Source organism: Microtus ochrogaster, unplaced genomic scaffold (assembly GCF_000317375.1).
Source record: "Microtus ochrogaster isolate Prairie Vole_2 unplaced genomic scaffold, MicOch1.0 UNK56, whole genome shotgun sequence".
Taxonomy (NCBI): Eukaryota; Metazoa; Chordata; class Mammalia; order Rodentia; family Cricetidae; genus Microtus; species Microtus ochrogaster.
The window spans coordinates 766448-777684 of record NW_004949154.1 but is presented as its reverse complement, the minus strand read 5'-3'; the positions used below and the strand labels follow the sequence as shown (position 1 = coordinate 777684).

The window sequence follows — 11237 nt, the reverse complement described above, 5'->3', positions numbered from 1 at the left end:
CTGTTAGCCTTAAATCATTATATTGCTTTGGCTGACTCTGAACTTGCAAAACCTCTCCAGTTTCTGCTCTGAGAAAGTTCTGGAATTACAGGCCTTAGCCATCACACCTGGGTTCTTGCTGTGTGTTGTTGCTCAGGCTGGTTGACCAGCTTGGGCTGTAGAGGTGAACCAACGTGTCTTAACGTTGAGATTGTCGGGATGGTTTGGAGGACACTAAGGGCTGTCCCAACAGCCGGGTCAGAGAGGGCAGGGGGAGGAGGTGTGAGGTCTGTTGACTGAGTCCCACAGTGCCACCTCTTGTCATTGCACAACCCTCTAACAGGTTTGCCTAATCCCTGGAGGCAGCTTTCCTCCTCATCTCTATGGGATTAGTAATTCCTTTCTCCTAGTTTTGGCATTGTGAGTCAGAAACTCTGTTGAGGAAAAAATCCCCTGGAGGGGTGGGGTGGAAGGATGTGTTTTCTTTTACTGGGAAATCAGATGGTTAGGAGTTAGGGCTCTTGAGTCACCCGGCTTGGCTTCAAAAGCCAGTTTTGTGTTTTTTTTTTTTCGGTCAACCAGCTAAAGTCCAATCTCTTAGGGCTTCACTCAGTGCCTCTATCTTTAAAATATGGGTAGTAGTTTTGCGCAAAGAGCCGGGCACATGGATCATTGGCAGAGTGGAAGGTCGAGGAGGCAGGTCAAAAGGCTGTTGGCGAGAGCAGCAGAGACACAGAACCAAGGTGATTATCGTTAGTGGCACTCAAAGGTGGTTGTTCCAGTCCTCCGCCCACCACAGTCACACGCAGACCTTGGGTATCCTCGGGCGGGCCTGGTGGATAGCAGCTGCGGGTTTGGAGTGTGAGAGCACCAGCAATGGGCGAAACCCGGCGAGGGCGGAGTCAGACATAGTCCGGCAAATCCTCAGATCTAAAAAAGGCCAGAACATAGCATTGTTCGTAGTTAGTCCAAGATAGTCTTGAAGTGACCCCCCCTCCGCCCCACTTACTGAACGACTGGTCACATGCCGCTGGATGTGAACCAAAAAGCAAATGACCTCGCCTTCCGGTCCTCCTCCAGTGTCCCTCTTCAATTTCTTCAGTCCCAGGTTTCTTCCTCCTGGGTCCACTCGCCTTGAGGCACACACACTATATCAAGTGGCACGCTGAGGCAGGTGTAGACAGCGTCGGACGTCGGGGTTCAGCGCTAACTGGTTGTGTGCTAAGTTTGCGCTCAGCGACTGCCTTTGGCTCGGCTAGCTCCCGGCGGGGCTAACTAGCCGGGGATCCGCTTCAGTTTCAGGACCCCATTCCCGCGGGCCGCCTTGGCCACGCCCCACCCCGCCCACTCTCTGCCTCATTGGCAGCCGCACGCGCGTCGGGGGTTGCCAAGGCGACGGGTCGCTAAGCTGCGAGTCAGCTCGAACTCTAGCCAGTCGGCCTCCGGCGGAGGCAGCGGGGGAGGCCAGAAGGCGGGCGGCCGAACGCGGTGCCGGGCGGCGGGGCCCAGGTGGGCGCCTCCTCCCGGCACGGCCCCCCTCCCGGCACACAGGCAGGCCGGGGCGGGGGGCCCCCGAGGCCGGAGCAGCCCAGGCCCCGTCGGGGCGGCCGGGGTGGGGCGATGCCGGGTGGTGGCAGCGGCGGCCCGGGCTGGGGCCCGTGACCATGGGTATCGCGGAATCCACGCCGGACGAGCTGCCGTCGGACGCCGAGGAGCAGCTGCGCAGCGGCGAGCAGCAGCTGGAGCTGAGCGGGCGGCGGCTGCGGCGGCTGCCTAGCGCCGTGTGCGCGTTGAGCCGCTTGCAGAAGCTGTATGTGAGCGGTACGGGGCTGCGCGAGCTGCCCGAGGAGATCGAGGAACTGCGCGAGTTGCGCATCCTGGCGCTCGACTTCAACAAGCTGGAGCGCCTGCCCGACGGCCTCTGTCGCCTGCCGCGCCTCACGCGTCTCTACCTGGGAGGCAATCGGCTGCTGGCGCTGCCACCCGACTTTGCGCAGCTGCAGAGCCTGCGCTGCCTGTGGATCGAAGGCAACTTCCTGCGGCGCTTCCCGCGGCCGCTGCTGCGCCTGGTGGCGCTGCAATCGCTGCAGATGGGTGACAACCGGCTGCGCGCGCTGCCCGCGGAGCTGCCGCTCATGACGGGCTTGCGTGGCCTCTGGCTCTACGGCAACCGCTTCGAAGAGTTCCCGCCCGCGCTGCTGCGCATGGGCCGGCTGCACATCCTGGACCTCGACCGCAACCGCCTGGGAGGCTTCCCAGACCTGCACCCACTGCGTGCACTGCGAGTTTTCTCCTACGACCACAACCCGGTCACTGGACCCCCGCGTGTGGCAGACACCGTCTTCTTAGTTGGCGAGGGCGCCGTCGAGCGCATGGCTGAGCGAGACGAGCCCATTCCGCGGCCGCCACCCCGGCGGCCAGTCCGGGCCTTTGAGGATGAGGAGGAAGAAGACCTGCTCATAGGAGGCGCAGGACCCAGGGCCCTGGGGCCCGCCAGGGACAATCTCCGAGCCTTGGAAGCCCCTCCAGGATTGGGCACCTGAACCTCTGCCTTGAGTGATGGGCTTGGCCACTCTGGCAGGAGGGGCTCTAGGAAGCCGTGGCTGTCTGGATATAGGGTGCCGCTGGGCCTCTTGGGGCAGTGAAGGAGTGGCACTGAGTGAGCTACCTGGCAAAGGCCTTAGGCTATCTTCAGAGACTTCTGGGTAGTAAGAAAGACCCCGGGCGGACCTCTGGGCAATTTTCAGACCAAGAAGTCTGGGATAGAGTCACTGATGGTACAACAGATGAGCGGGTTCTCACCTGGAACCAGGTCACCACTATCCACAGAGTCATCCCCACTCTGACACTGGATGCCCAGGGTGCCTATCACTTTCATCTGGGGTTCGGATCGCCTAGGCCTACTCTAGCTGTTGCTGGAGTCATTACCTCTGTGGTGAATTGTATGGAGGCAAAACTTGCCGTGTGTGTGTGTGTGTGTGTGTGTGTGTGTGTGTGTGTGTGTGTGTGTGAGGGGGGAGGTTCTGGCCAGAGATAGGACATAGGGACTGTCCAGGACAGAAGCAGGACACACCTTAGCTTCCCTCGGCTCTCCACCAGGTCCCCGATATCTGTACGGAGCACAGAAGACAGGGTCTCCACTCCACCTTTGCTTCTGATCTCTTCTCCCATCATGTGCTGAGAGATTGCTGGGCAAAGAGATCTTCCCTCTCGTACAATCTGTGCCCTCAGATGCCAGGTTTGAAAAGAAGCCACTGTGCCTCTAGGGCTCCTACCCCGAAGAGAGGGCTCTGCTCTCTAGGAGGCTGCTCCCACTCTCCATTTCCTTACATGGGCACAGCCAGGGTGGCTGGCACAGCATGGGGCACTGGACAGGCACTATGTGCCTCTACTCCGTCACCAGGGACAGCCTCCGAGGGGGTGAGGAGACAGGCTTTGCAATTCCCAGGGTCAGATCCAAGCAATAACAGGAGGAAGGGGCCAGAGGACACTCAGGGACACTGTCAGGGGCTGGAGCCCCAGAAGGTAGTGTTTTCTTTAGGAAGAAAAAAAAAAAACCTGATTGCAAACATAAATTATATTTCTTGGAGAAAGAATGTGCGTTTCCCACATGTCTATTTATTTATAAGTCTGGGAGCACCAAGTTCCACTGCTGTGGGTGCACCTCCCCCACCCTTGTGCCCCGACTCTGTGTCAGAATGACCCTGGCCAACTGTTGTGTCCTTCCTGTCTGGGGAACAAGTGCGGGCTGCAGAAAGAAATGGTGTTGGCTCCCTGAAGCTGGTCTCCTGGCATCTTTGGGTGTCGCCTTCCCCATTCTGGCTCACAACCCTACCCTAGGTTGTGCCGTGGGGGTCATCTGCAGCTTAGTTCTCAGGTTCTGGTTCTGGTTCTCCCACCAGCTGGAATCGCACCAATACTGGCCCCTCCCACTCGCTCTGTGACTGTGCTTGCTCCCTTCTCCTTTGCCTTTCTCAGCCTAAGTTCCCTCAGTTTTGGCCTCTATCACCATGGCAATGAGGGCTGATGTCATATGAGGCCAAACGGTCAGGCTCAGTCCAGTAGCTGGGCTCTGGGTAAGGAGGAGGCTGGGCGTGGATCTGGAGTGAGCTAAGACTGTGGATAGAAAGGGGGAGAAGGTGGGGAGTTTGGAAGCTGCCTCTTTTACAAAGGGTAAGAGTGCGGGACCCAACTGTAGGCTTTGTCTTTGTTGAGATGCTATCAAGGCCCTGGGCCTTCTTGGGGTCTGGTGACTTAGCAGTAAGGATTTGGGAGGTGAGGTTAACAGATGGGTTTGGCAAGCACTCCAGCCCATCAGGGACTGACCCCCTGAACCAGAACTTGTCCGGTACAGGGAAACCCCTGTGGACCAGGTCTGGCCCCCTCCTAGTTCAGCTGTTGGTTGAGTGATCCTGATTAAGTCTTGATCTTAGTCCCCCGAGCCTCAGTTTCTCCATCTGTCCGATTCTCCAACCTAAGACTCTGCACGTCGTTTAACCACCATCCCTTTGTGTGGAACTCCAGGTCAAGGTTTCCTTCCTTTCTGATGTTTCTGCTCCCCTTCCCTGGCTCACCTGAGGCCAGATGGTCTGGAGAGTGCCCTACAATGGATTCCCCTGGGCCATCCTGAGGCATTCAGATCCCTCTCCCGCTCCATTTTTTCCTTTGTCCAGCTTGGCATCCTTATCTATAGCTGTTTACCGACCAAGTGGGAGCTACGGAAGCTGATGGAAGCACATTCCGTGTCTTCTGGAAAGTTTGGTTAGAGTTCCTGCGGATGTCTGCCAGCACTGTTAGGAAGCTCTCTGAGGAAATGAGGGCACCTGGGGAAGGAAGGTCTGTTGAAGTAGTTCCCCGGATACTACTTCCCTTGGTGGTGGAGAAAGCACTGTGTGAGGGGTCCCAACATCATCGCCACCCTTACTTGGCCCCTGGGAAGAAGGAAGAGACGTGTGACATTTACAGCCTCATCTGTGGTCCCCACAGTCTCAGGGCAGTTAAAGGTGGGACACATCGGGAGGGAACATGGAGGCTCTAAGGAGTTGGGTGTGTGTCAGGTCGGGACAGAGGCCAAGAGTGCAGGAGGGGAGGCCAAAGGAACACGAGAGTAGGGCAGAGGAGGCGACAGGGCAAGAAACAAGCTGAGGAGTTTGTGACCCGTCCATTGGCCTATTTGTGGACTCCGCTACCCAGTGCTCAGTTAAGGCTATGAGAGAGCACCCCATCCTTGGCTGGCAGGCAAGTTGGCAAGCGAGATGGAGGAGAATTATAGCCTGTCTCCTCTCCTCTGACCCTCAAGTCTCCAGACTGGTTCCCAAGCCTGCGGACCAGCTGACCTCTTGACTGGCAGACAGGGTAGCAGATACTGGGATCTTAGCAGAGTTCTTTCCTAGCTTTGTTACTGTTCCTGCAAGAGATTGGTAAAGGGGGGACATGGGATGACTGGGAACTGGAGACCCTCCCCGAAAGCCCTTCCCCTCCTTCCATGCAGCCACACTGGCTTTCTTTGACATCTTTCCCAAAGCTTCCTCAAGACATCGGGGCACTGTGACTCTGAAGATGGACATTTATTACCACAGCCAGGCGTGCCTCACAGGACGTGAATTCAGACAGGGAACGCTGCCCAAGGGCTCACAATCTAAGAGACACCACACTCGCACACATGTGCACATACAGACACATACACAGGACTCAGACACGGGGAGTGGATGACTTCACAAGAAACAGATGGGGGTGGCTCAGGATAGGGCGTCAAGCATGTTCAGATTGTCCTTTGGGCTGTCTTTCTCAGAGAGGGAGAGGAGAGCCCAGAATTCAGAGAGGCCAGTGAGACCTTTGGAAGCAGTGTATCTGGGAGGGACTTGCAGGAGAAAAGTGGTCTCAGGCACATGAAGGGATGAATGGGTAGCTCAGAGCAGGCAGAGCAGGCGAGCCGGAGAAGTTCAGAGGCCCTGTGCCGGCGGCTAGGATCTGACACCTCTGCTTGCTGAACCGCCTCTGCTAAAGTTGTTTCCTGGATTTACTTTCCCAAAGAAAAGCTAACCCAAACCCAGGCTGGTTTAGGGTGCCCCTGAAGCTACTTACCTGACCCCAGGACTCCCTTCAACCCCTGGAATAGAAGCCAAAAACCTCTGCTTTTCATCCCCTTTCGTATGCCTTTGCACATCAGGCAAGCACTGTCCCAGCAGCACACACACACCTTTTAAAAGGGATGTTTGAAACATAGTGTAGGAAGTTGACAGGGCAGAAAGGCAAGGGTGGGAAAGCTTCAGAATGGGGGTAGTACAGACAGAGGAGGCAGCTGCTAGCCCCGATATGGGAGAACAAAGGGTCTGTGCCCCTTTTCACTCCAGAGTGGGGCAGGGCCCATGGAGATACGGGCTTCCCTTAGTGTCTATCTGAAGCAGATACAGTTTTCCTTCTGCAGTACCCTGAGAACTGGCAGGCCAGCTGCCCTGGACTAAGCAGGGAGTGGCTAGGAAATTATTGCTTCTTTGTGAATAGCAGACACCGAGGGCCCAGCAAAAGACATGGCTTGCCAGAACCACAGACAAAAGGGCACTGGAGTCCAATCTCACAGGCCCTCACCTTGGAACTTGCCAATGGGGCTTTTTAGATTGGAGAGGTTTTCTTCCAACCATAGAGAATCAGCCTAGACAACAGGTCAGAGAAAGGCCACAGGTCCAGCAGGCCAACCTAGATCTCAGCCTATGTTTCCTCCCCGCCCCCCCCCCCCAACCTGGAAGGAGACATTGTCCCCAAGTCATAGCAGCTGAGCAGGTGACGGTGAGGTGGTAGTTGGGGTCCCACCATTGCTTTTTCTGCCTACCTGGGATGGTGTTAAGGGTCCTCTGGGAAGAGAGAAAGTGTGTGCCCAGCTAGGTGAGCTCCAAAAGAGGCCCTGTAGATCTATAGGAGAGCTGACTACATCTAAGCATGACTTAGGCCTCACCTAGGACATGCAATGCTCCCTGTTGAGTGTGGAGATGACAGTCTAGATCTGAGGGTGGGCTGGAAGCTCAGGCAGGCCCAAGCCACTAATGAAAAATCAAGTCCCAGAGGTGACAAACTGAATGGAGATACCCCCAGGCTCCCCATTCTCCCCACTCCCAGCTTCTGCTTCCCTTGGAGGAAGAGAGGGCTGGAACCCACAGAGGAAATAGCCAAGGCCCTACTTTTTCACGATTCTTTATTTATCAGAACAGGCCTTGCCACAAAAAGCAGGGCCCATTCCCACAAAAATATGATTTGCAAAGAGGAAGATTTTGCTGGCTTAGAGGGTGCATATGGTGGAAAATTTTGTATGGTTCTTTTTCCCTTTTTTTTTTCTTCATTTCTCTTTGCTGTAATTTTTCTTTTTTTGTGATAGTGGATTTTTGTTTTATTTTTTATAAAACATTTGCGCTCAAGGACTCAAACACGATACAAACAGTTGCCACCAGTTCCCACCCCGGGGGCCCAGCTGAGCTGGGAATCCCCTTGGCTTTTTAATTTTTTTTTTTTAATTTTTATTTTTTGTGGCTGTTTTCCTTTGTCCCTTCCCTGGCCTCTGGTGCTGGAGGGCAGGTGGAGGGGTGTGCTGGGGCAGGTGGAATTTGTTATAGCAGTTACATGGAGAAGATGGTCACAAGAAAAGATACCTAAACGACATAACAGCTAAGTCTAGGGTGCCCACAAGATGTCAGGTGACACTCATAAAGGGGCTTGGGACACAGTGAAGAGACAGATTGGCTCTGGTGGTCCCTCGAGGCTCTGTGGGGTAGGGTGGATGGGCAGGTGGGCCTTGCTTTCAGGTGTCAGGGACAACTTGGCTCTGGGTAGCACCTTCAGAGCCCTCCTGCCTCGATCCCCCGGGTCAGGTGATAGTGGCCTCACAACCTCCCCCATGAGGTAGGTGAAGTATTATTACCATCATTTTACAGATGGAGAAACTGAGGCCCAGGGAGTGTGGGTGACTTGCCCAAGACCCTAGGAGGGTGGTAGCAGAGCTCTGGTGCCCTCCCCACCCTCAGGTTCCCCCCCTTCCCCTGCTCCCCAATTGCCCTAACTGTCCCATACCCAGACTCCTTCTCGGCCACTGCCTCTTGTGCAAACCCAGTCTGCTGAGTGCACCTTTTGGGGACCTCTTGCCGGTATCCCCCACTCCAGCTACACGTGGGGGCTGAGGAATTCCAGGTTGGGTCACCAGCGTCCCTAGGTAGGTCTCAGGGGAACCAGCTCTGTGGGTGATGCTCTCTGAGCTGATTGGCTAAGAAATGCAAGAGCGTGTCTCCCATAAACCCTGCCATTCTTACTCCAGTTGGCGGGAAGTTGGTTGGGCCCCTCAGATGGTCCTGTGGGAATGCTCAGGGAACTGAGGCAGGTGGAGTAAAGGATAGCAGCAATTTCTCTCTCACTTCCAGACTCCTGAAAGTCCCCTCCCCTATTTCCACACAGCCTCTGGGGTCCCTTTCTGGGGTCCCAGCTGGGCAAGGCCGCTGGGGCAGATCCCACTTAAAGCAAAAGCCGCAGTATAGAAACATTTAGATTTACAAGCAAAATGGGGAGCTATTTGTTTCACAATAGAATTCTTCAGCCTAAGCCTACAAATGATTCACCTAAAACATAAGAGATTCCTCCAGGTACCAGGGGACGGGGTGTGAAATTCAATTTAAGAACACTTTGCTATGGGTAAAAAGAAGACCTCACTGCTAAGAGCAGGAAGCTGAGCGTAAGGGGAACCCCACTAAAGGAAAATGTGCCCAAATATCTATGCTTCCACTGTGCTCTAGGTGTGTAGATCCAGGACAGAGCCTCTTCTGTCCCTGGGGTGGCAGGTTTGCCAGCCAGGGTAGAACTGTGGTCCCCAACTGTTACCACAGATGTGGTGGTCTGGTGCCACCTGGTGGTAGGTTCTGGGAATGTCCGGTTCCAGTCTGAACAGGTTTTGAGGCTCTGTCACAGTGGGTCTTCTCTAAAACAGCGTAAAGGGATGGTGGGACTTAAGAGGGAACATCCTGGAGTCTGCTGTTTCTTAGGGGAAGCCAGTTTTCCTCAGCAGAGGATGCGAGGAGAGACGGCGGCTTCTTTGGGTATGGCAACCTCAGACTCCTCGAATGTTCCCGGCTTCCTCTGTTTGCAAGGTGGGGGCAGGGCAGAAAGAGCTACTGCTCTGGGGGTGGCGGTGGGGAATAAGGGAGGGTGAGGGATATGTGTCAAGTCAGCCTGGAGGTTAGGGGTAGAGCAGACAATGAAAGGAATTGGCGGTATTGGGGTAAGGAGTGGGGCTGCGGGACTGTAGCCAAGCCAGAGAGTGTGGGGCAGATGCCAACTTGGCTGGGAAGGTGGGCTGCCCCTGGCTAAGGGGTTAGGGATGCCTGATAAGGGTGGGAGTGGTGCCCTGGTGGAATGCCATGCACAGGATGAGTAGGTGCTTACAAAGCAAGAGCCCAGACCCAAGGAGTGACATTACAGGGGAGTTGCTACTGGGGAATTATGGGGGCGGGGGCTACAGAGACAGGCAAAGTGGTCCTGACGGCTCCTATGCAGCTTTCCATAGCCTTCCTCTTCTAGCGTCCTTGCGGCATTAACCTCTACCTGACCCAGCCCTACCTCATCCTCTCCTCACGGAACTCCGCTACTCTCCATAGCTAGTCAGCACTGCTGGTCCCGGGGGACAGGGAGTGAGCACCCCCTTCACACGTGTGCGCACGAGCTTACACGTGCACATGTGTGCACTGTGTGGGCGTGCACACACACACACACACACGCACGCACGCACGCACACGGTAGACACAACACAAATACACACGCCCATGTCTCCAGGACCCCAGAGCACAGGCTATATACTATCCTCGGCATCCAGGGCCCAGCCGGCACCTGAAGCTGGGGATGGGCCTGAAGACCAGGCCGTGGCCAAACGCCTCGGCCTTCCTCTCTTGGGCCCCAAAAAGGGGGACTAGGGAAGGGGTGGCTTCTCTCCACTCCAGGCACTGCCTTAAAGAAAACGGAGGGCTGCGCCCACCTGGCGGCCTCTGGAGGGAGCGGCCTCTCTGGCTCTTGAGCTTTCCCCCACTTCTTTAGTATCAGCAAATCAGGAAAGAAAGAGGCAAAGCAGGGAAATGGCTCCCAGAGCTCCCACCCCCAAGCTGGACTCGTGGAGGTGGGGCTGGTACTTCCTAGAAATGGGGCCCAGTAGAGTTCCGGTACCCCTCCCTGGCTGAGCCTTCAGGGTTCTCCCCTCACCCATGGCAGGGGTCCAGGCTGGGCATTGTGCATAAAGAGGTGGGGGCATGATGGGAACCCAGGCCTTGGCCCTTGGGGCTCCTTCAGCTCCACTCAGGCTTTCAGCTGGTGCCACTGCGCCACAGGCTGCCGGGGGCGAGCGATCATGTCCTTCCAGTGCTTGACTTCACCTGGGCCGCTTTTCCACGACAGGTAGATCTGGGGAGGAAGAGAGGACCCATTACGGCAGGCTCTGAGGCTTGGGCCCTGTCCCACAGTAACAGCCTGTCCCGCAGAGGCTGCCCCTTTCTCTTCTTGCCAGCCTGACCTAGTTTCCTGCCTGTGCTACCCCTCAGGGGCCTGGGCATGCCTGGCCCTTTGACATCAGATTGCAACCTGTTTTGCGGTGAAGGTCAGGACACAGGCAGTTGGCTTGGGTGACCTTCCCTGCCCTAGGAGGGGGCACATTGTTTCTCTCTCCCATCTCCTGGTATTTCCTGCTGCCACCCACCCCAAGGCTTTGTCCTAGGGACTTGACATCCAGAGGTTGATGTATCTTTACAAACCTGACGTGTGAGAGACCACGTGATTAGCCCAAGTTTTCAGATGGGGAAACTAAGGTACAGAGTTAAGAGTCTTAACTTCTTCAGCTGGAGTTTAAATGTTCAAAATAGCGTAAGGCAGGTCTTCAGGGATCTGGACAACCAATCCTGCTCAGGCTCATGTCAGGACTCCATACATTGCATGGCTAACCCAGAATCCCCCCCCACACACACACACAAGTGTGTTCAGCTGAGCCCGGCCTGGACACTGACGGGAAAAGTCGATAGTGCTGCAGGATCTCTGCCAGGGCCCTTAAAGGCCATCAAGATGACACCTTAGAAGGTGAGAAACTGTCACAGGTCAAAGAACCTGGGCAGGGGGCCTGGACAATGGAGTACAATGTGCTAGCTAGTACTGGATCCTCAGAGATGGGGCATTAGTGGAAGAACTGGCCAAAGGCAAAGGAAGTCTGGAGGGGTCACAGCGAGGTCCCTCATCAGCTCCTTAAGCTG

General features: G+C 55.7%; 2 protein-coding genes across 6 annotated transcripts in view; one reads left to right on the top strand and one right to left on the bottom strand.

Moving 5' to 3' along the window:
* The first annotated feature begins 1412 nt into the window (after positions 1-1412).
* Lrrc10b (leucine rich repeat containing 10B) lies at positions 1413-3741 on the top strand. Its single transcript, XM_005369633.2, has one exon. It carries the CDS (start codon positions 1644-1646, stop codon positions 2520-2522), a length of 879 nt encoding a protein of 292 aa, XP_005369690.1. The 5' UTR covers positions 1413-1643; the 3' UTR covers positions 2523-3741.
* Positions 3742-7151: 3410 nt separating this feature from the next.
* The window catches only part of Syt7 (synaptotagmin 7), a 58734-nt gene continuing 54648 nt past the window's right edge, over positions 7152-11237 (bottom strand). For all 5 annotated transcript variants that reach the window (XM_026777326.1, XM_026777327.1, XM_013354648.2 and 2 more), the window contains one exon: positions 7152-10401. In XM_026777326.1, coding sequence (XP_026633127.1) covers positions 10297-10401 — 105 coding nt within the window. In that variant the 3' untranslated portion in view covers positions 7152-10296. The remainder of the gene's footprint in view (positions 10402-11237) is intronic.